This window comes from Scyliorhinus canicula, chromosome 13 (assembly GCF_902713615.1).
Source record: "Scyliorhinus canicula chromosome 13, sScyCan1.1, whole genome shotgun sequence".
Taxonomy (NCBI): Eukaryota; Metazoa; Chordata; class Chondrichthyes; order Carcharhiniformes; family Scyliorhinidae; genus Scyliorhinus; species Scyliorhinus canicula.
The window spans coordinates 7,183,779-7,205,800 of NC_052158.1; the positions used below are offsets into that span (position 1 = coordinate 7,183,779).

Genomic DNA, 22,022 nt, shown 5'->3' on the forward strand with positions numbered 1-22,022 from the left:
CCCTCCCCCTCATCCCCCCACTCCCCTCCCCCTCATCCCCCCACTCCCCTCCTTTCCCCCTCTGCCCCTCCCCCCTCTTTGGCCCCTCCCCCCTCTGGCCCCTCCCGCTCTCTGGCACCTCCCCAGGCTGCTCCAGGCTCGAGCGAAAACCGTTAATTGCGACCAGCTGCCCCGCCTTTCCCACCTTGACCGACAGCTGCCTCGGCTAATCGGATTGCCCGAGACCAGCTGTCAGTCACCCGCTCGAGCGCGCGCGCGCCTGGTTGTCCCGCCCTCTCTGCAAATCCGCTCTTGCGCGCACTGTCCCTCTGAGCCTGCTCCGGACCCAAGCCCCGCCCCCTCTCACTCCCTCCCTCCCTCCTGGACCAACGGCCTTCTCGGCCAATTGGACATCGAAACGAGCTGTCCGTCACGCTATCTGTGTCCCGCCCACTCACGGCCCCTTGTCAAATCCGCGTCACCCTCCCCACCACCTCCCCCTCCTCCTGCAGCCCCGCCTCCCAAACAAACCGATTGACATGAGGACTGGCCAATGGGATGCGGGGACGGCCCGTCAATCGGCCTTCTCCTGGAAGGGGGGCGGGGTCAGAGCGGGAGGCGGACCAATGGCGCGCGGCAGAAGGGAGGCGGGCGCTGCTGGGGAGGGCCCGATTGGAGGGAACGGGGAGACTGGAATCAAAACTGCAGCAAATGATGTCGTGAAATGGGGGTAAGTGTTGACCTGAGGTGGGATCTGCCGATGGGGGGGGGGGAAGTGGACATCCTCTGGGGTGGATGGTGCAGCTGAGAACCGTTATCTGCACGTCCTGGGCACCAGGCTGGTGCTGATGGAGCTTCTCACAAACCAGATGGTCCAGGGTCACAGCAATGAGATGTCCTCTCCTGGGCACCAGGCTGGTGCTGATGGAGCTTCTCACAAACCAGCTGGTCCAGGGTCACAGCAATGAGATGTCCTCTCCTGGGCACCAGGCTGGTGCTGGTGGAGCTTCTCACAAACCAGCTGGTCCAGGGTCACAGCAATGAGATGTCCTCTCCTGTCACAAAGAAGCTGCCTTCATACAATACCTGACATGGACCTCCTGGGCTCCCAGACCACTTTACATCCAGTGTTGGGAACCAGTTTGCACCAAGGAAGATCCTGCAAACAGCAGCAAGGAGACCATAACCTCAAACCAACATCATTAGGAAAAGTTTAATTCTTGCACAAGAGATGGATTGGGGGGGGGGGGGGGGGTTATATTCCCTTTATTCTCTACTTTGAAAGGCGGCTCCTCTCCCTGCCTCCCCTTCTTCTCTTCGCAGGCAGTCCCTCGGGCAAGATAGGTGGCTTGCTTCCACGCTGGCCTGATGGGTTCCCAGATGGCCAATGTGTGAATCCAGGGCTCTGCCTCACACTAGGCAGGTGGTGCTTGGCAGGTCCAGTAGATAAGTTGTTGGGATGTTTGTGCGCTCGCTCTGACATGTTTGTCCCTGCCTGTTGCTGACAAAGTCTCTCTTTGTGCTCGGTGCCTTCCTGAATTATGAAGCTCCATTTTGGTTGGTCAACAGCTAGAGTCAGGGGGGTGTACGACCTCGAAGAATGGCCGTGTTTCAAGCAGTAGATTAGGGAGTCTGGCGTGAGGTCCTCCCCAACTTAGTTGTTTTGAGTAATTAGCGCCTCAATGCTTGGCATGTTGACCTGGGAGAGGACACTGCTTTTGGATTGTATTCCCTGACATCGGATGTAAAGGAGGCATTGCTAGTGGTACTTTCCCAGTGTGGTGAGGTGTCTTCTGTAGATTGTTCATGTCTCAGAAGAATATAGATCTCAGTACGTAGGGGGATTATGGTAACACAATAACTTTTAGAAGAGAATTGGATACATTCATGAAAAAAAGAGCTATGGGAGAAGCCCAGAGGCAATTGGATAGCTCTTAAAAGAGCTAGCACAGGCAATACGGGTCAAACGACCCATTTCGGTGCTCTATGACTCTGATTCTGTGTTCCCTGCAGGTGACCAGGCCCAAGCATATGGCTCAATGGTGAATTCACTGAAAGATGCAGTTTGGAAAAGAATAAAGTTGTTCGACTGTATGTAAGTGTAAAGTAAATTTTTCCAGATGTGACTGGTTAATCGTGGTTACTATCCCGCCATAGCATTGGTCATAGTGTTCTTTATTGCACTTTAGTACACATTCAGTCCAAGACTTGGTTAGTTAGGTATTTCAACAACAACAATGAGCTGTGTGCCATCTCCCCAGTACATTAAAGTACATAGACTAGCAGTGTTGCTAACTTATCTTTTGGACTCTGGGATTGAGAGATGAGAATGTACAAAATGTAACTAGGATGATACACCACAGAAGGCGACCATTTGATCCATTATTCCGATGCTGATTCCTTAAAATAAGTGTCCAATTAATCTCATATCCCCTCCCAATATTGGACCTTTCACATTCTTCAAACTACCCAAAGCTCCTTCCAGCAACTTGGATAAAGGGGAACCTATGGATGTGCTGTATCTAGATTTCCAAAAAGAGGTGCCACATCAAAGATTAGTACATAAAATAACAGAACATAGTGTATGGAGTAACATATTAGCATGGATAGAGGATCAATTAGCTAACAGGAAGCAGTAAATAGGGATAAGTGGACCCTTTTTGGGTTGGCAAGATGTGACGAGTGGAGTGCTGGCATCTCAACTATTTACAATTTATATCAGTGACTTTGATGAAGGTTGCTCAATTTGATGACACAAAGATGGGTATGAAAGCAAGTTGTGAAGAGGACATGTCGAGTCTGCAAAGGAACATAGATAAGTTCAATCAGTGGGCACAAATTTGGCAGCTGGAGTATCATTTGGGAAAACGTGAACTTGTCCAGTTTGGCAGGAGGAGTAAAAAAAAAAGCAGCAGAACTGGAGAAACACGGCAGAACTCTGAGTTGCAGGGAGGGGACAGTCTACTGGTACATGCATCAGGAAAAGTTAGTGTGCAGGTACATCACGTGATTAGGAACAGAAATGGAACATTTTTATTACAAAGGGAATGGATATAAAAGTAGGGGGCGGGATTCTCCGTCAGCGGGATCCTCTGTTTCGCCGGCAGTGCACTCATGGCCGCAGATTTCCCAGTGGTGTTGGGATGCCCACAATGGGAAAGTCCATTGGCCGGCTGGCAGGACGGAGGATCCCGCTGCCGGCGGATGCGCCCACATCAGGAAATGGGTGTGGCAGGATGGCGAATCCCACCCGGGATGTTGCGCAGGGCATTGATAAGACCACATCTCGAGTACTGTGTACAGTTTTGGACTCCTTTTTTTAAGAAAGGGTATAAATACGTTTGAAACTGTTCAGAGAAAGTTCACTCAAGTGATCTGGGCTGGGAGGGTGATCTTATGAAGAAGACAGGTTGGGCCTATATTCATTGGAGCTTTGAAGATTGAGAGGTGATCTTATTGAAACACATACGATTCCGAGAGGATTTGACAAGGTGGATGCTGGAAGGATTTTTCCCCTTGTGGGAGAGGCAGGGACACAGTTGTAAGAATAAGGGTTCTCCCATTTAAAACAGAGATTAGAATTTGTTTCTTTAGGGATCCTGAGTCTTTGGGATTCTCTTCCCCAGCGTCTGGTGGAGGCAGGGTCAGTGAATGTTTCTGAGGCAGGGATAGATAGATTCTTGACATACAAGGGATCAATGGTTCGTGGTGTATAGGCAGGAATGGAGTAGAGGCCACAAATCCGCCATCTTGTTGAGTGTTCGAGCAGGCTCAAGGTCCCTACTCCTAATTCATATATTAACAACTAATTCATATATTAACCATAAGACATTGGAGTAGAAGTCGACCATTTGGCCCATTGAGTCTGCTCCGCCATTCAGTGAGTTCATTGCTGATCTGATATGATAATCCTCAACTTCACTTTACGCCTTATCCCCATAACCCTTAATTCCCTTGTTTAAAAACCGAACAACCCGGCCTCTACAGCTCTCTGCAGTAAAGAATTCCACAGACTCACAACCTTCTGAGAGAAGAAATTCCTCCTCATCTCTGTCTTAAATGGATGCCCCTTCACCCTGAGATGATGCGCTCTGGTCCTGGACTCTCCCAGGGGAAAGCCCTCTATATATGTTCTTGAAATTTCTATGTAGAGCACTGTGAAATTGAACATTGGATGGGCACTCCAGCAATTCACCCCGTATCCGATTCCATGGGGTGCGATCCAGTGGCTATGCTGCACCCGAAAAGCAGCTCACCACAGCGCAGCTTGGCAGATAGAAGCTAGGAGATCTAACGTGATCTCACGAGACGTTGCAATGTAAATCCCACCCATTGTGGGTGGGATCACTGTTTAGTAAATTTGCATACTAAAGCGAGACAGCTAGTCTCCCTTTAATGTGCAGATACCCGAGGCGATGGGATCTATCCCCTTCGACTCACGGACCTTGGGCGAGGCCGTTCGGTACTGGTCTCTACAAACGGAACAGACGGAACGGCGCTCGAGGTCTCCCAGTTGATCGGAGGTCCCCACGTGTGTGCCCTTTGGGCAGGGTGGACACTGACACTGCTGGTGCCACCTGGGCACCCTGGCAGCGCCAGCCTGGCACACTGGCAGTGCCATTTGAGTGCCAGGTTGGCACTGCCAAGGTACTGGCGATCGGGCCGGGGATGCTCTGCGTGAGTATTGGAGGTTACGGGGGAGAGGCTGGGGACCCTTCCATGGTGCGTTGGGTTGGGAGGGGACGGGGATTGCGTTGGGGCCTCGGAGACCGGGACGCCACTCTCGCTAGACTGAGGAATTCCAGTGGGCGAAGCTCCTTGGTGAGGCCCCTTATTTAATGCGAGTGGCATTGGATAGCCATGTGTTACTCAGTGCTGCGAGTGCCGGGAAACACGCAGCCAAAAGCACTTGCTATGGAACTTTGTTCCCATTTAGTTGAATCGCGCCCATGAACTTCAGTAGAACTAAGAATCAAGCATGAGGCACCAGGGATAACAAATGCAACTTTGACTGTTTTGCATCCCCCTGACAATAATCGAATAATAATAATAATTTAATTCTGCTTTCATCTTCCCAATCATTTGTTGTCACAATTGACAGAAGGATGGAGAACCAGAGGGCACTGATTTAAGGTGATTGGTAAAAGAATTAATAGTGACATGAGGAAAAGCTTTGCTAAGCATCAAGCGGCTAGCATCTGGACTACGATGTGTGAGAGTGCAGCGGAGGCACATTCAATCCAGGCTCTCAAAAAAGGATTGGGCATTAGAAGATAAAATAATTTGCAGGGCTTTGGGGGTGACAGCAGGGCGGATTTCACTCGCAGAGAGGTGGCAGGGAACACGATGGGCCAAATGGTGCAATCATTTGTGGGTCACACTTTCTTTTTCAGTTGTGTGTTAGTGTTGTAAATTGCAATGGTGGCATTTCCCAGTCCTCCTGTTGTGACCAAATCTGCAACTAAGTAGCTGTGCTGTGCAAGTGCTGAAAAGCCTCCCCGACTCTGTTGGCGTATTGTCTTTTTTAAAAAAAAAGACCAGACATGTTTGTTTATTTTTTAAAAAATTGTAATCAGCGACCCATTGTGGCAGTGACATTTTACTGGAGAACAGAACAAAGCTTGTCATTGGCGTCGCAATTTGTAGGGTTTTGGCTCAAGCAGCTGCCTTTAATACAGGTGACCCCACAGGGTGAGCAATAATAACTAGGCAACAACGTTGCATTGTTCAGCTTGAACTGTGATCCAATGGGAAGAACAATACAGAAACAAGTAGTTTACTGTGGTGTGCAGCCTTTGAATGGACCACTTCTCTAAATCTATTCTAAGCTATCGTTACTCTCTGGAGTGCGATTGGATTATTCTTTCAGTGTGATTAACTCCAAGCACTGACTTCCACTTTTTGAATGACTGCTGCGGGTCAGAGAAGTAACTAAAATTGATCAAATCAAAGGGAAGGGAAGACGTGCATTTCTGCAGAGCCTTTTACAAACCCCTCAGGATATGACAAAGCAACTAGTGAAGTGGCTTTTAAAAAAGGAATTTTGCTGCTGTTGTAGCAGAGGAAAGGCAGCAGCCTCATTTATGCACAGTAAGATTCCACAGGCAGCAATGTTTTAACATTGGGACCTGCCCCCCACCTCCGGTTCCATCTCCCCTGAGAAAAGGCAGCTGCTGCGGGTGCTGCGCGCTCCCTTATTATTGTACAGGAGATGTCAGCCTAGGTTCCGTGCTCCCTCCTCTCCAGTGCGAGTTTTAGGAATGGGAAAAAAATTGATGGGGGTTAGGTGGAGGGAAATCTTTTTCACTGGTGAGAATCCAGAACAAGAGAACACGGACTTAGAACCAGATGCAGCCACCCGGGAAGATGTCAGAAAATGCATTTTCACAGCAAAAGTATAGGACTGTCTCCCACAACAGTGTCGACGATGCCTGCTCAATGAAGAATTTTAAATCTGAAATTTATTTTTCCTAGCCATGGCTATCAAAAGACTTGGAGCAAAGGCAGAGGAGTGGGGTATATAATATTAGGTGACAGATGCCATTGGTTAGCACTGTTGCTTCACAGCACCACGGTTCCAGGTTCGATTCTCTGCTTCGGTTCACTGTCAGTGTGAAGTCAGTACGCTTTCCCTGTGTCTGCGTGGGTTTCCTCCGGGTGCTCCGGTTTCCTCCCACAAATCCTGAAAGTCGTGCTTGTTAGGTGAATTGGACATTCTGAATTCTCCCTCTGTGTACCCGAACAGGGGCCGGAATGTGGCGACTAGGGGCTTTTCACAGTAACTTCATTGCAGTGTTAATGTAAGCCTACTTATGACGATAAAGATTATTATTATTATGGCAGAGCAGACTCGAGGGGCTAAATGGCCTTCTCAGGTCCAAATGTTAGCGCACATTCCCTGACTTACAAAATGAGGCATTGCTTTATTTAAATTAGCGGTAAACTTTGTCGTTGGTCCAAATGGGAAACAGGAATGTACTCGCAACTCAAGATCTGATTCACAAGCAGAGGCCTGTCTGTGAGTCCACAGCAAACGTGCCGTTTTGCACAGAATGGATAAACACAGGAAAATTCATCTGAAGAAACAGATTTTGACATTTATATTTATTTCGGATGGTTGCATTCTTGCAAGTTTGCCCCTAGTTGCTCTGCCAAAAATGGCAAGCCATACAGACCGTACCCAAGTGACTGCCCTGAATTAAGTGTGGCTGCAATTTACCCAGCCTGATACTGAGGCAGTTCGGTGAGCCATTGTTGTAACCCACCCTCCCCAAGGTTAAGGCCATTATCTGGTGTGGGACGATGTGTTCAGTCGCAGCTCCGTGAGACGCATTCCTGGAGGTTTCACCTCTTAACTTCCATCCTCGTCCAGTCAAACAGCCGTCTTTTTATCGCATCATCAATGCTTTTATAACAAATAAACAAAAATGTTCAAAGAAAACGAAAGAGATCCACAATTCTTTCAGAGCATGGTTGATTTTATTTCATGCCTGCATTGCCTGCATCAGCAGACTCCACGTCCGCTCTGGAGAGTTAGAAACCCTGGGGGGAGGGGGGGGGGGGGAGAAGCTGGTACTGCGTCAGGGGAACTGCAAGAGAGATCAGTGCCAAACGAAAGCACAGTCAGGCTGAAAGGATTGAGCAGCCGGGTTTCCTGTAAGTCATAAGATCTGTACCACCCATCGGCCCTTGGCTATTAGTGACCCTGAAGGCAGGTTTGTCGACAACATCCTGGAAAAAGTTAACAGGGAGTGTGTGGCAGAAACTTGAGACCACTGCTTGTGGCAAAAGAAACCGTCACTCGCGCATTTGTGGCAATCCTGAGCAAAGGCAAAAGTACAAATCAGACACCGGTAGGTGATTGAAAGCCAAAAGCGGTGTGTCATCAAGTTTTACTTTCCTGCTTGTGTAATTTGCAGGCTTGCTTATACTTTTGCTTGTGTAGGTTTACTGAGATGTTAACTTCAAGCTGTTAACTTCAAGCTGTTACAGCGCTTCCTGCAAATGGGATGTCCGTTTTTACATTTGAAGTTTGCTGCTGATTGACTCAGTCACTTTTGTGGCCATGATGCTGACTGGTAGTGAAGCGGGCTGACATGAGCAGGTTTGCGTGGGAGAGGGATTACTCTTTATCCCAAAAGCTTTATTGTGCCTGTTTCTTTCACAGCAATGGTGGAGTAGACTGAAGCAAATTAGAAAAATTGTCAGTGGCAGAAACAAAGACTTAAAAGTCGTTCTGTTGACTAATTGTCTTGACATCGCCTTTGTCAAGAGATTTCAGAACGTGTAATCATTCTGAAGTTCCTATCAATAAATACCTGTCTACTCGCAATGCTGCTGTTTATCCTACTCGGCAAAATGAGATTTAAAACAACAACCCCATGTTTCATAGCTGCTGTTGCACCGACATTTTCAACAGCAAATGGCTCATTATAGATAGTAATCATTGTACACTGGTTAGATTTTACAGTTGAGGACCAATGAAGCTGAACATCAAAATTAATTATGTTATTATTACTTTTAGCCGCTGTCATTTATCACTGGTAAAACCTCCCTCAAGATTATTGAAAGTAATGGATCATGGGTCTCCATTGAGTTTTTTGTTTCCTGTGTTTTTCCCCTCGTAGGGATAGAATCATACAATTTCTACAGTGCAGAAGGAGGCCATTCAGCCCATCAAGTCTGCACAAACCCTCTGAAAGAGCACCCTACCTAGGCCCACTCCCCATCCCTATTCCGGAACCCCATAAACCCCCCCCCCCCCCCTTCCCCTCCCAACCTGCACATCTCCGTGACACTAAGGGGCAATCTTTTATCATGGCCAATCCATCTAATCTGCACATCTTTGGACTGTGGGAAGAAACCAGAGCACCCAGAGGAAACTCACACTGACACAGGGAGAACGTGCAAACTCCACACAGACCGTGACCCAAGGCCAGAATTGAACCCGGGTCCCTGGCTAACCCACTGTGCCACGAGATGTTCTCGTTTTGTTTCTTGAAGGGGAGGTGTGTTGTGTTGAGTTTGCCTGTATTGTTCTATCTTCATATGTTTCTCATTTGTTCTAAAAGTGCAATTTCATTTCAAAGGAAACTTCATTTTTAAAGAACATGAGAGCAAATTTTGTGAATGCAATATATTAAAGAATGCTGTTAGCACACAAGCCTGCGAGAGGAGCAACGTAATGAGAATTTAGTTCAACACGACTGAAGCATTGTTATGTTCATTTAAACCTATCCCCCTGACATTTTCATAATGTCAACAACTCTTTGCCTATCTAACCAACAACAAAAAAAGAACTGTATTTACATAGTGCCTTCAAAGTAGTAAGTACTTTGTTCGAAAGGTTATCAGGCAAAATTGCACACCGACCATATAAGTTACCATTAAAACGGCAAATGACTAGTGTTCTTGGGGTGTTGGCAACATAGACAAGTCATTGGGGGGGATTTAACTAAGGGAACAAAGTCCGGGAGTGTCCCAGGCCCTCTGCACCTCCAACACCCATGCAGGGCACCCCCAGCCCAATCGCCACCAATCTCAAAATGCTAACCTGGCAGTGCCACCTGGGCAGTACCAGGTTGGCACCCAGGTGATGCTGCCAGGCTGGCTCTGGCACTGTCAGGGTGGCACCAGCAGTGCTAGGGTGCCACCCTGCCGAAAGGGCATCCACCTGAGGGCCTCTAATCCTGTGGAAGACCCTCAAGTGCTGTTCCATTTGGTCCCTTTGTGTGGGGACCTGTACCGAATGGTGCTCACCCGAGGTCTCCGAGGCGAAGGGTCGCCGAGGCGAAGGGTAACTCGGGAATCTGCACATTAGAGTGAGACTAGCTGTCTTGCTTTAATATGTAGATTTGCTAAAAAAGTGATCCTGCCCACAATAGGCGAGATTTACATTGCAATATCTCGCGAGATCGTGCTAGATCTCGCAAAGCGTTGAAAGCCAGGTAGATCCCGAGAGCAGGGTCTTCCGGCTTCTATCGTCCATGCTGCTCCAGGGCGAGATGCATTTTGGGCGCAGCGCGGCCGTAAAATCGTGCCAAATTATGCATCCTTTTATACTCTGACCAATTAGATGACATGGGACTGGGGCCACGTGTATGCCAGATTCTGAGATGCTAGTGAATCAGTTTGTTTTTTATGACCCTCGGGCAGCTTTCGGTAACAACTCCTATTTATATAGCGCATTGGATATTTTACAATGTCTCAAAGTACTTCAGGGGAGCCTGCCAGACAAAGAGTTGACAGAGACCCAAAAGAAGGCGACATTGGGAAAGGTGGCCAACAGGTGTTCAGAGTGTCTTCAGGAGGAAAGAGTTTTGGAGAGGGGGTGGTGGAGGGGAGGAATTTGGAGGACAGTTCGTTAAGGGTAGTGGGAGGTGAGGAGGAATTTTTGAACTCGTGGCCTAGATGGCTAACGGCAAAGCTCCCAATAGCAAGGTGAAGAGATTGGTGGTGTTGAATTCAATTTCATCTCTCCTCATGGTGGAATTTGAAATCTGGGGCGCGATTCTCCCAGAGGGGGAGAAATCGTAAGGCTGGCGTCAAATCCGGGCGGGTTTGACGCCAGCCCCCCCCCCCCCCCCCCCCTCCCCGACCGGGAACCGATTCTGGTCCCCGGTCGGGGCTAGCATGCCGCCGCCGTAAACTCCGGCATCACGGGCTTAACAAATTTCGTTAAGCCCGCTTGCCAGAGTTTGCGCCGGCTGACGCGTCATATGACGTTAGCCGCGCATGCGTGGATTGGAAGACTCCAACCCGCGCATGCGCGGATGACGTCATTGCGCATTTGCGCGAAACCCGCGCATGCGCGGGCCGGGATGCCCCTCAGCCGCCCCGCGAAGTGATACAGCGGGGCGGCGGAGGGACAAAGAGTGCGCGGGCATCGGACCCGCTGCCCGCGATCGGTGCCCACCGATCGCGGGCCCATGGCACCCTTGGCACGGCCGTGGTACTGCCGTGCCAGTCGGTGCCATGGTTTTAAAAATCGGGACTTTACGGCCGTTTTTACGAACGGCCAGACCAGGTGTGTTTGCCGTTCGTAAAAACAGCCGTAAAGGGCTGGGAACTCGGCCCATCGGACAGCTGAGAATCGCTGCTGGCCGTAAAAAAACGACGGCAGCGATTCGTATCGGGAGTCGGGCGTGGGGGGGGGGGGAGAATAGCGGGAGGGCGTCGGACTAGCGTGGCCGTAAAATTTTACGAGCCACGCTATTCTCCGCACCGTCGTGAGTGCGGAGAATTGCGCCTCTGAACTTCTGGGTTGCTCGCCCATTATGATAACCACTGGATTACTTATAAAGAGGTCTGGAAAACCCTTAATTGCAAAGAGCAGTTTTCCAGATGGCAGCTCACTACCCTTTTCAGGGCCACCCGAGAAGGGTTTAAAAAAAAAGGCATCATTGTTGATGTTTCCCAAGTCCCAATAACAAATTGAAAAGCTTTGTATCTAAATGCAAGAAGCATTCGTAACAAACTTATGAGCTAACGCCGCAAATAGAAACAAAAGGTTATGACTTGGTGGGGATTACTGAAACGTGGTTACAGGGAGACCAGGTCTGGGAATTGAATATCGAAGAGCACGTAGTATTTTGGAAAGATAGGCTGAAAGGGAAAGGAGGTGGCGTAGCCCTGCTGGTGAGGCAAGGGATCAGCGCTGTGATGAGAAATGACATAAGCATTGGAGATCAAGATGTGGAATCAGTCTGGGTAGAAATAAGAAATAACAAAGCGAATAAGTCCTTGGTAGGAGTAACCTATAGGTCCCCAAACAGTAGTTCTATAGTGGGGCACAGTATAAACCAGGAAATACTGGGGGCTTCCAAGAAAGGCACAGCAATAATAATGGGTGATTTTAATATGCACATAAACTGGAGGAATCAAATTGTCAAGGGTAGCCTGGAGGCAGAGTTCACTGAATGCATTGGAGTTTGTTTCCTGGAACAGTATGTTGGGGAACAAAACAGGGAGGAGGCTACTCTCGATTTGGTATTTTGTAATGAGGAGGGATTAATTAATAACCTCATAGACCCACGAAGGAGTAGTGACCATAGTGTGGTTCAAGATTCAGTTTGGGGCGAGAAAGTGGAGTCGCACACGAGTGGTCTGGAATTAAACAAAGGAAATTACATCGGCTTGAGGTCAGATTTAGCCTGTACAGACTGGGCGGGAAAGGTTAAAAGCTGATGGGCAGTGGCAGTTGTTTAAGGAGATGAAATGAAATGAAATTGTAAAGAACTCCAATTGGCTTTATTGGTTGGCCAATTGGAGTATGAGCTCCGTCAATGATAGCTCATTGAGGGGGTCCATATAATCACCTGTGTAGGCTTTGTGAGCAGTCTTAAGTTGACTGGACTACTAGCAGCACTGTTTGTAGCTGCTCCTGTAATATCGTTATTGTAAATAAATATTGGTGTGGTGATGGAACTCCTGCCTCCTGTGGATTACTACAGAAATGAAAATCGCTTATTGTCACAAGTAGGCTTTAAATGAAGTTACTGTGAGAAGCCCCTAGTCGCCACATTCCGGCGCCTATTCGGGGAAGCTGATGCAGGAATTGAACCCGCGCTGCTGGCCTGCCTTGGTCTGCTTTCAAAGCCAGCAATTTAGCCTTGTGCTAAACCTGCCCCACTCAATTCCTCACAACTAAAATATGTGGCTCAACAAGGACGTCAAGGACATAAAGACAAAACCTAAGTTAAATTATATTACAAAGGCCAGTGGCAGACTGGAAGATTGGGAAACTTTCAAACAAAAACAAAGGGATACTTAAAAATGTAATCAGGGATTCGCCCCCACAGCCCAAAAGATGTGCAGAGTAGGTGGATTGGCCACGCTAAATTGCCCCTTAATTGGAAAAACAAGAAAATGAATTGGGTACTCTAAATTATTACAACAAAATAAAAAGAGCTCAGGTAAATTACAAAAAAAAACTAGCACAGAGTATCAAAAAGGATAGCAAAAGCTTCTACAGGTATATAATGGGGAAGAGAGTCACTAAGGTGAATGTTGGCCACTTGGAAGATGGTACTGGTGATTAATAGTGGGGAACATAGAAATGGCAGAGAAGCTAAATGAACACTTGGCCTCAGTTTTCACGGTGGCGGACACGAGTACCATTCCTATAGGAACAGGCAATTCAGAGGTAACAGAAAGGGTGGAACTCGGAACTGTCAGCATCAATACGGAAATGATACTCAACAAACTCTTGGGATTGAGGGCAGACAGGCCCCCAAGGCCCGGTGGCCTACACCCTCGGGTGTTAAAGGAAGTGGCAGCAGAGATATTGGATCCATTGGTTATGATATTCCAAAATTCCATGGACATGGGAAAGGTTCCAGTGAATTGGAAATACGCTGACGTAACACCCTTATTCAAAAAGAGAGGGAGGCAGAATGAGGGAAATTATAGACCAGTTAGTTTAACATCTGTTGTTGGAAAATTGTTAGAATCAATTATCAACGACATAATATCAGGACGTTTGGAAAGTCAAAACGCTATCCATCAGAGTCAACATGGTTTTATGAAGGACAAATCATGTTTGACTAATTTGCTAGAGTTCTTCGAAGATGTAACAAGCAAAGTGGATAATACTACTGTAGATGTGGTATATCTGGACTTGTGAAAGGCATTTGATAAGGTGCCACACAAAAGGTTGATTGACAAGGTGAGAGCAGATGGGATTCAGGGTAATTTATTAGCTTGGATAGAAGACTGGCTGACAGACAGGAGACAGAGAGTCGGGCTAAATGGGTCTTTTTCTGGATGGCAAGATGTAACTAGTGAGGTGCCACAGGATTCGGTCCTTGGGTCAAAAATGAAAGGTCACAATCTTTGAATAAGAGGTATCAAATTTAAAAGAGATTTGAGGAAAAACTATTTCTCCCAAAGGGTTGTGAATCTGTGAAACTCGCTTCCCCAGAATGCGGTGGATGCAGGGACAGTGAATAAATTCAAGGAGTTAGACAAATTTTTAATGTGTTGAAGCGTTATGGGGAATGGGCAGGACAGTGGAGTTGAAGCCAGAATGGGATTGAGGGTGTTAGGCTCGGGAGGCTAAATTGCCTACTCTCATTCCTAGGTCATGTGCTCTAGGGAGGAGATGCTCTGGCTGATTTATTGGTCTATAACATTGTAGGTAGCAGATGAGGAACAAAACATAAGAACATAAGAACTCGGAGCAGGAGTAGGCCATCTGGCCCCTCGAGCCTGCTTCGCCATTCAATGAGATCATGGCTGATCTTTTGTGGACTCAGCTCCACTTTCCGGCCCGAACACCATAACCCTTAATCCCTTTATTCTTCAAAAAACTATCTATCTTTACCTTAAAAACAGGTAATGAAGGAGCCTCAACTGCTTCACTGGGCAAGGAATTCCATAGATTCACAACCCTTTGGGTGAAGAAGTTCCTCCTAAACTCAGTCCTAAATCTACTTCCCCTTATTTTGAAGCTATGCCCCCTAGTTCTGCTGTCACCTGCCAGTGGAAACAACCTGCCCGCATCTATCCTATCTATTCCCTTCATAACTTTAAATGTTTCTATAAGATCCCCCCTCATCCTTCTAAATTCCAACGAGTACAGTCGCAGTCTACTCAACCTCTCCTCATAATCCAACCCCTTCAGCTCTGGGATTAACCTAGTGAATCTCCTCTGCACACCCTCCAGCGCCAGTACGTCCTTTCTCAAGTAAGGAGACCAAAACTGAACACAATACTCCAGGTGTGGCCGCACTAACACCTTATACAATTGCAACATAACCTCCCTAGTCTTAAACTCCATCCCTCTAGCAATGAAGGACAAAATTCCATAGAATGACAGAGCAGACTCAATGGGCTGAATGGCCTAATTCTGCTCCGATATCTTATGAAGCTGTGGCTCCAGTAAAGGGAGTCTTTGCCTTTTGGAGAGGAGTAAAAGAGGGAGCTGTCAAAATGGTTTGGTGAGGTGGGAGTGAGGGGGTGGAAACAAGAGATTGAAATAAAATACTTTGCAGCCTCCCACTGTATCCTTTTGAATATATGTTGAGTGGTGTAAAAATGTGGAGTGGTTGCGATGGTTCCATTTAAGTGAAAACTAGATTTTGTCACGTGAGAGTGCCTTTAAGAAACGGGTGTTTATTACTGCAGTGGTGTCAGAGTGTGGGTGGAGCTGGGCTGTCTGTCAGCTTTTAGTTTCACTTTGAGAAAAGCTTGGGTGTGTCTGTGTTTCCTTTGGTTTCATTTCAGTTTTGGAGCTGCAGCCAGCCAAAGGTGTAATGTTCTCTCTGCCATGTAAAGACTATCTCTTGATCATTTGGTGAATTCAGAGTGATAACTGTTCTCAGTAGTGAATTTAAACCTATTGTGCTTCTGTTAAAAGGTTTTATTGATGTCATGGATGTTAAAAGGAAAGTTTAAGGATTACTTAATGTTGTATTCTTTGGGGGTTGTATTTGAATTGATGGTTGCTAAGATGTTCACTTGAGTTCATAGAATAAACATTGTTTTGCTTTAAAAATTACTGTTAGATGTCTGCTGCACCACACCTACAGAGTGGGCCGTGTGCTCCCCATACCACAATCTAGTAAACGTTGTGGGTCAGGTGAACTCCATGATACACTTTGGGGCTCTCTAAACCCTGGCCCATAACAAATTGGGGGCTCGTCCGCAATAAAAGTCTTATCTATTCAACATTAAAACGAAACCAAAAAAACACAGACACACCCAAGCTTTTCTCAAAGTGAAAATAAAAGCTGACAGGCAGCCCAGCTCCACCCACACTCTGACACCACTGCAGTAATAAACACCCGTTTCTTAAAGGCACTCTCACATGACAATTTACATAAGAGAGAGCGGAAAGTTAAAGACTGATTGAGACAGATGACAAGGGACTTGAGGAATCTTGCGTGAAGCATATACACCAACATGGACCTGATGGGCTGAATGGCCTGTTCATGGACTGTACATACTGTGTGACATGCTTTGTGTTTTCAAACTCTTTCATTTAGTGTATTTTTTTTTTAATTGGCAGCTAACTATATGGCCGGTGACTGTGAAATTGATCTGTGACAACATCAACGAGGAATGGTGATGACTTGTAAGTGTTCTGATCAACTCCAGAATTTGCTTTGTAGAAATGCATTGGTAGTGGTGGGTGGCCAGTTAGTAATGTGCCTGGGGATCCAGAGGACATTGACCAGGGAGAGGGAGGCCCAAATTTTCCACTGATGCACTGAGATGGGGATGTGCATCCAAAATTGTATTTGCCCAGTCTGTGACTTTTTTTCTCCAACGATTAAAATGAATGATCAAGGAATCAATATCTGGGGTGCATGATTTTTCAATAGGGGTTCCTGACATGAGGCTGGAGTTACTGAAATGGAAAACCCTTGGCAATAAATTCAACAGAGCAACAGAAGTACCTGAACTATTTTGCAGCTCAGTTAGAATTATATTAAAGATATGAGAGATTTTTAATCTGCAAAGCGCTGATTCATGGAGTGATGGGTAGACTTGTGTTCATTGTCCCCATGTGTTATTTATACCCAAGCTCCAAGGACGACGTGACCAGGAACTTCTGCTCCAGCGGATTAAGCTGTAATCAGTGGGTAAACAGTTTTGAACCTTTGGCTTGTTCCTTTTCATATTGGCCAGGATCAGATGGGGGCAAGAGGTGGCCTGATAGCTGAGCCATAACAGGGTGAAGAAGTTTTTAAAATTCATTTACAGAATGTGGGTGTTGTCGGTTAGGTTGGTTGTTGGCCAGCATTTGTTGCCATACCTAGTTGGCCTTCAGAAGGTGGTGGTGAGTTGCCTTCTTGAACCGCTGCAGTCCATTAGGCGTAAGTACACCCACTGTGCTATTAGGGAGGGAGTTCCAGGATGTTGCCCCAGTGACAGTGAAGGAACGGCGATATATTTCCAAGTCAGGGTGGTCAGTGACTTGGTGGGGACCTCCAGGTGTTGGGTTCGCAGGTATCTGCTGCTCTTGTCCTTCTAGATGGTAGTGGTCATGGGTTTTTCTAGAACAGTACAGCACAGAACAGGCCCTTCGGCCCTCGATGTTGTGCCGAGCAATGATCACCCTACTTAAACCCACGTAACCCGTATACCCGTAACCCAACAATCCCCCCATTAACCTTACACTACGGGCAATTTTAGCATGGCCAATCCACCTAACCCGCACATCTTTGGACTGTGGGAGGAAACCGGAGCACCTGGAGGAAACCCACGCACACACGGGGAGGACGTGCAGACTCCACACAGACAGTGACCCAGCCGGGAATCGAACCTGGGACCCTGGAGCTGTGAAGCATTGATGCTAACCACCATGCTACCGTGGAAGGTGTTGTCTAATGAACCATGGTGAGTTACTGCAATGTATCTTGTCGATGGTGCACACGGCTTACACTGTCCATCGGAGGGGGAGGGTTTGAATGTTTGTGGAAGGGGGAACAATCAAGCGGGCTGCTTTGTCCTGGATGGTGTTGAGCTCCTTGATGCCACACTCAGTCAAATGCTGCCTTAATGCCATAAACAACAGGGAGCCTCAACCCTGGGAAGGGATGGGGGCGGCAAGCTGAAAGGACAAACCTACCATGTTGCTAGAAATGGTGAGGTTATCCTCCACCTATTATGTAGATGGACCTCATTGCCACATCCGAGTGTTACGGCGAGCTAGGGTAGGATGAGAGGAGGATTATGTAGAGTATAAGCACTGACACAGACCAGATGGGCAGAAGATCCTGTTTCAGCATTGTTAAATTCTATATAATCTAGGTACAATTAACTCTGACCATCTGTCCAAAAATCTCCTTGTGTGGTTTGCTGTCACTATTTGTTCAATAACGTGAGCACCTTAGGAAACCTTATTGCATTGAAAGTGCTGCATGAGTTCAAGTTCTTGTTGTAATCCCCCTTCAGTTTGCAGTATTGTAATCTGGTTATGGTTTTAGATTACAGGTGGTCATGCCTACTTTGCACCACTCCTGACTTGGTACCTTAGTTGTTGCCGATCAGTGGCTTGGCACAAAGCAGCTTCAGCACCAGTGTCATGTACGATACAGAAAGCGAAAAATACCTTGGCCTGCCTCATCAGTTCATAGTCCCCTGCCGTAATGGCGGGTGATGACAGTGGCTCCAAGATGTCACCAGCGTGCGCCTCCTTGACATCATTTGAAGCAGTTGAGGAAGTGGATGTGATTCACTGGATAAATGGTATGAAACGCATGTTTTCAAACAATTAAATGATTATACGTTGTTGCAAAAGCAAGACTTGCATTTCTCCAACACCTTTTATGATGCCTGGCTGCCCCCAGAATGCCTTACAACGAAACTATATTTGAAATGTAGTCACTTTTTTGCAATGTAAGAAGTGCAGCCATCGATGTGTACAAGAACTCCCACAAAACAGCAATGTGGCAATGAACAGATAATCTGTTTCAGCAGTGTTGGTTGAGGGATGAATATTTGCCAGACACTGGAGAGAACACCCTTTCTTCGGTACAAAGATGTAACTGGGATTATGGGGACAGGGTGGGGAGTGTGCCTAGATAGGGCGCTCTTTTAGAAGGTCAGCACAGACTCGATGGGCCCGAATGGCCTTCAGCACTGCAGGAATGCCATTAAATCATTTACCTAGACTCTTCTCTGCAATTCCTGCAACACCTCCCTCACTATAGCAGGCTCGTCACTAACATGGTTAATAACTCATCTGAAAGTCAGCACCCCATCAGTGCATCACCCTTTCAGCACTGTGCTGGAAGTATTACCCACGTCTGAGGAATGGGCCGTGAACACACGGACTTTTGGGTCAGTGTGAAGAGTGTCACCAAGAGAACCGCAGCTGCTACCTGACGGGAGGTGGCATATACTGAAGGGCCAGGTCACACTTGCCCCCCCCACCCCCCCCGCGCTACAGTGATCCTGGGAATTCTGATGAGGTTAAAGGTCACACCAATCCCAGAGGCAGATCTCCTGTCCTGCCTGGGGTACAGTCACCATGAGGGAAACCGGAGCCTTTGATAAGAAAGAGGACAGATAGGGAGAAGACAGAGTACTTCAAATTTGTCTGCGATTCCTGTCCAAGCACCTCTCATCTGACAGCCTTTTCGTTAACAACTGATTCTCATTTCCATTGTTTATTGAGAAAGTTAAGAGGAAATTCGCTAGAGGTGCACAAAATAATGAAAAGTTTTGATAGAATAAATAAGGAGCTGCCAATTCCAGTGGCGGAAGGGTCGGTAACTAGAGGTGATTGGCAAGCAAGCCCAAGATGACACACGAACACTTTTCATTTTACACAGTGGTGATTTGGAATGCGCTGTCTGAAATGGGGTTAAAGGAAAAACATCTACAGGGCTGTAGCAAAAGAGCGAGAGGCAGTAATTGGATAGCTCTTTCAAAGAACTAGCAACTGACATAGATGGTCTCCTGTGGTACATCATTCTATTATTTCTCTCTCTCTCTTCCTCCCCTCCAAGGGCACCTAACTTGTGCTCATGACTGTTCTGTGGGTCTGCAGTCGTGTCCTCCTGCGGCTCAATTTTAACTGCCCCCAGCAGCCATCTTGTTATTTTTGATGGCAGTCAGCGCACTGTTGGAACCAGGCTGAACCTGCCTGTCACCGCTCCCCGACAGCCCTGCACCTGGTTTTGCCCCATTCCTGCATCGGACCTTAAACCCACGCCCCAGTGTGCCTCCTGAACCTTCAACCTCCGTTTTGGCTTAATGATTCATGTTGGGCAATGTCAATGTGTCTGCTTCGTATCCCCTTCCAGGCAAATGACGACTGCTGAAGGAATGATCTTTTTTGTGTCTCAGATCCAAATGGACCAGGCCTCCTTAGTCGAAGCAATAGCAGAAATGATTCCGAGCTGTACAGCAGCCCAACTGAGAGACCAGGTGAGCCCTGAAACATATACTGGGAGCTTTGAGAGAAAAATGACAACAGTGTTTCCTTGATGCTCTTTAACCTGGGAGCAGGAATAAATGAGAGATTGTAAGTTTATTCCATGAGTAGTGACCATCACCTGAGGCAAAAGTCAACATCCACTGCTCTGTCTTTCAGTTAATCTCAGTGGGTGACCGTAGCGACAATGCATTTGGGCCCTTGCAACCCTGAGTGGGGTGTGGGTTTGGGGATGGAGAAATTCCCATCAGTTCCTGCTGCTTGAAGGCATGAACGAGGATTTGATTATCATAGATTATCATAGAATTTACAGTGCAGAAGGAGGCCATTCGGCCCATCGAGTCTGCACCGACTCTTGGAAAGAGCACCATACCCAAGGTCAACACCTCCCCCTATCCCCATAACCCAGTAACCCCACCCAACACTAAGGGCAATTTTGGACACTAAGGGCAATTTAGCATGGCCAATCCACCTAACCTGCACATCTTTGGACTGTGGGAGGAAACCGGAGCACACACGGGGAGGACGCACAGACTCCGCACAGACAGTGACCCAAGCCGGAATCGAACCTGGGACACTGGAACTGTGAAGCAATTGTGCTATCCACAATGCTACCGTGCTGCCCTTTAGTCTTAGGGGCTGTGCCTCTCCCCACGGTTCCTCTCCCTAGGGGATTGGTCTTGGGGCTGTGCCTCTCCCCAAACCTATAATTATTGAAGAATGGTTACTTGGTTAAGATGCCTTGGAGCTCATAACCAGCAAGGAAACAATGGCATTGCACATGTAAAATTTAGGGTTTAGAGGTATGAAACCCTTCTAATTAAAATATCTAAGATTCAAATTCTTAATTTGTAACACTTGGCTCCTCAGTTGTGCCTGACCAAACCAGGCACAAATAACTAGTATTGATGAAACAATTAGAAATTATTAAGGAAAATTTTACATACCCTTCATAAACAACAGTGACGATTCTCAACTCTCAAGTTCCTAAGATTCCTTGAACATTGCCAACTTGATGTCTTTCTCTCCTTCTGTCTCTGGGAGAATGCTGAACTGGGTCCAGAGCAGTCGTACCACAGAAGCCATGGTGACACGGTGCCAATAAAGACTTCAATTTTCCAACTTTTATCCCCACTTCTTATTCTGCAATCCCTTATTTGGAAATAGTCAAAATTCACCTCTTCCGTTGGCTTAGGGTGCGAATCATCTGGTGTCACCTCACCTCTGACAAGAGTCATACATACCAAGAGCATGTGTCTGTGCTTGGTTTCTGGGCACCCAGAGTTTGCACTATATATCCTTTAGATCCAGATTTTGCATTATACATCCTTTCGATCTAGATTACCAGTGTAAAAACAATGTCACATCCTCTTGCCAATAGTACACCTGTCGTAAACATTTATATTAATGTACTTTAACCCATTTCCATAAATAATACCATTGAGAACACATGCTAAAAACCCTTCCAGTCATAATATCCAAACAGAAAGAAAGATTTTACTCTAATACCGATGTTCTACTCTTCAAATATGGTCAATCAATGAAATTACTGCCTGGATTTTGAGTGAAGCTCGTGTCAATCCAATTTCAAACTGTGAAACTCAATCCTTTTAACTATTTTTGCGAATTCAGTGGCTCTTTGTTGAGGCCCATGTCTGAAACAGGTCCCGAAGGTTTGAGTGAAGATTACTTCCAGCAGATTCTTTATTTTTAAAAGATTGAAGGCTGGAGTGAGCATCTCGAAAGTGTGTCCAAAGGTGGGGGAAATGAACAATGGCTCCTGAGAATTCAACCTCCCTCCAAGTGTTTGATCTTGAATTGACCACCTTACAGCGTGGCTTGAACGTTGGGTGCTTTTCCCAATAAGTGACATGTAACTAGGGGCTGTGACTAGGGGCTGATTTAGCTCACTGGGCTAAATCGCTGGCTTTTAAAGCAGACCAAGCAGGCCAGCAGCACGGTTCGATTCCCGTATCAGCCTCCCCGGACAGGCGCCGGAATGTGGTGACTAGGGGCTTTTCACAGTAACTTCATTGAAGCCTACTCGTGACAATAAGCGATTTTCATTTCATTTCATTGGGGCAGCAGGGTAGAATGGTGGTTAGCATAAATGCTTCACAGCTCCAGGGTCCCAGGTTCGATTCCCGGCTGGGTC

At 47.0% G+C, this 22,022-nt stretch overlaps 1 protein-coding gene across 6 annotated transcripts in view; it reads left to right on the forward strand.

Moving 5' to 3' along the window:
- Nucleotides 1-633: 633 nt before the first annotated feature.
- LOC119976299 (transmembrane protein 268) overlaps nucleotides 634-22,022 on the forward strand; it is a 36,857-nt gene continuing 15,468 nt past the window's right edge. Inside the window, exons 1-5 of one of the 6 annotated variants that reach the window (XM_038816733.1) lie at nucleotides 635-709; nucleotides 1,993-2,074; nucleotides 15,989-16,054; nucleotides 17,913-18,174; nucleotides 19,780-19,860. In XM_038816733.1, the coding sequence (XP_038672661.1) occupies nucleotides 18,075-18,174; nucleotides 19,780-19,860 (181 nt within the window). In that variant the 5' untranslated portion in view covers nucleotides 635-709; nucleotides 1,993-2,074; nucleotides 15,989-16,054; nucleotides 17,913-18,074. Of the gene's footprint in view, nucleotides 710-1,992; nucleotides 2,075-7,616; nucleotides 7,833-15,988; nucleotides 16,055-17,912; nucleotides 18,175-19,779; nucleotides 19,861-22,022 lie in introns of those variants that run through there. The other 5 variants (XM_038816738.1, XM_038816736.1, XM_038816735.1 and 2 more) reach the window with 5 other exon arrangements.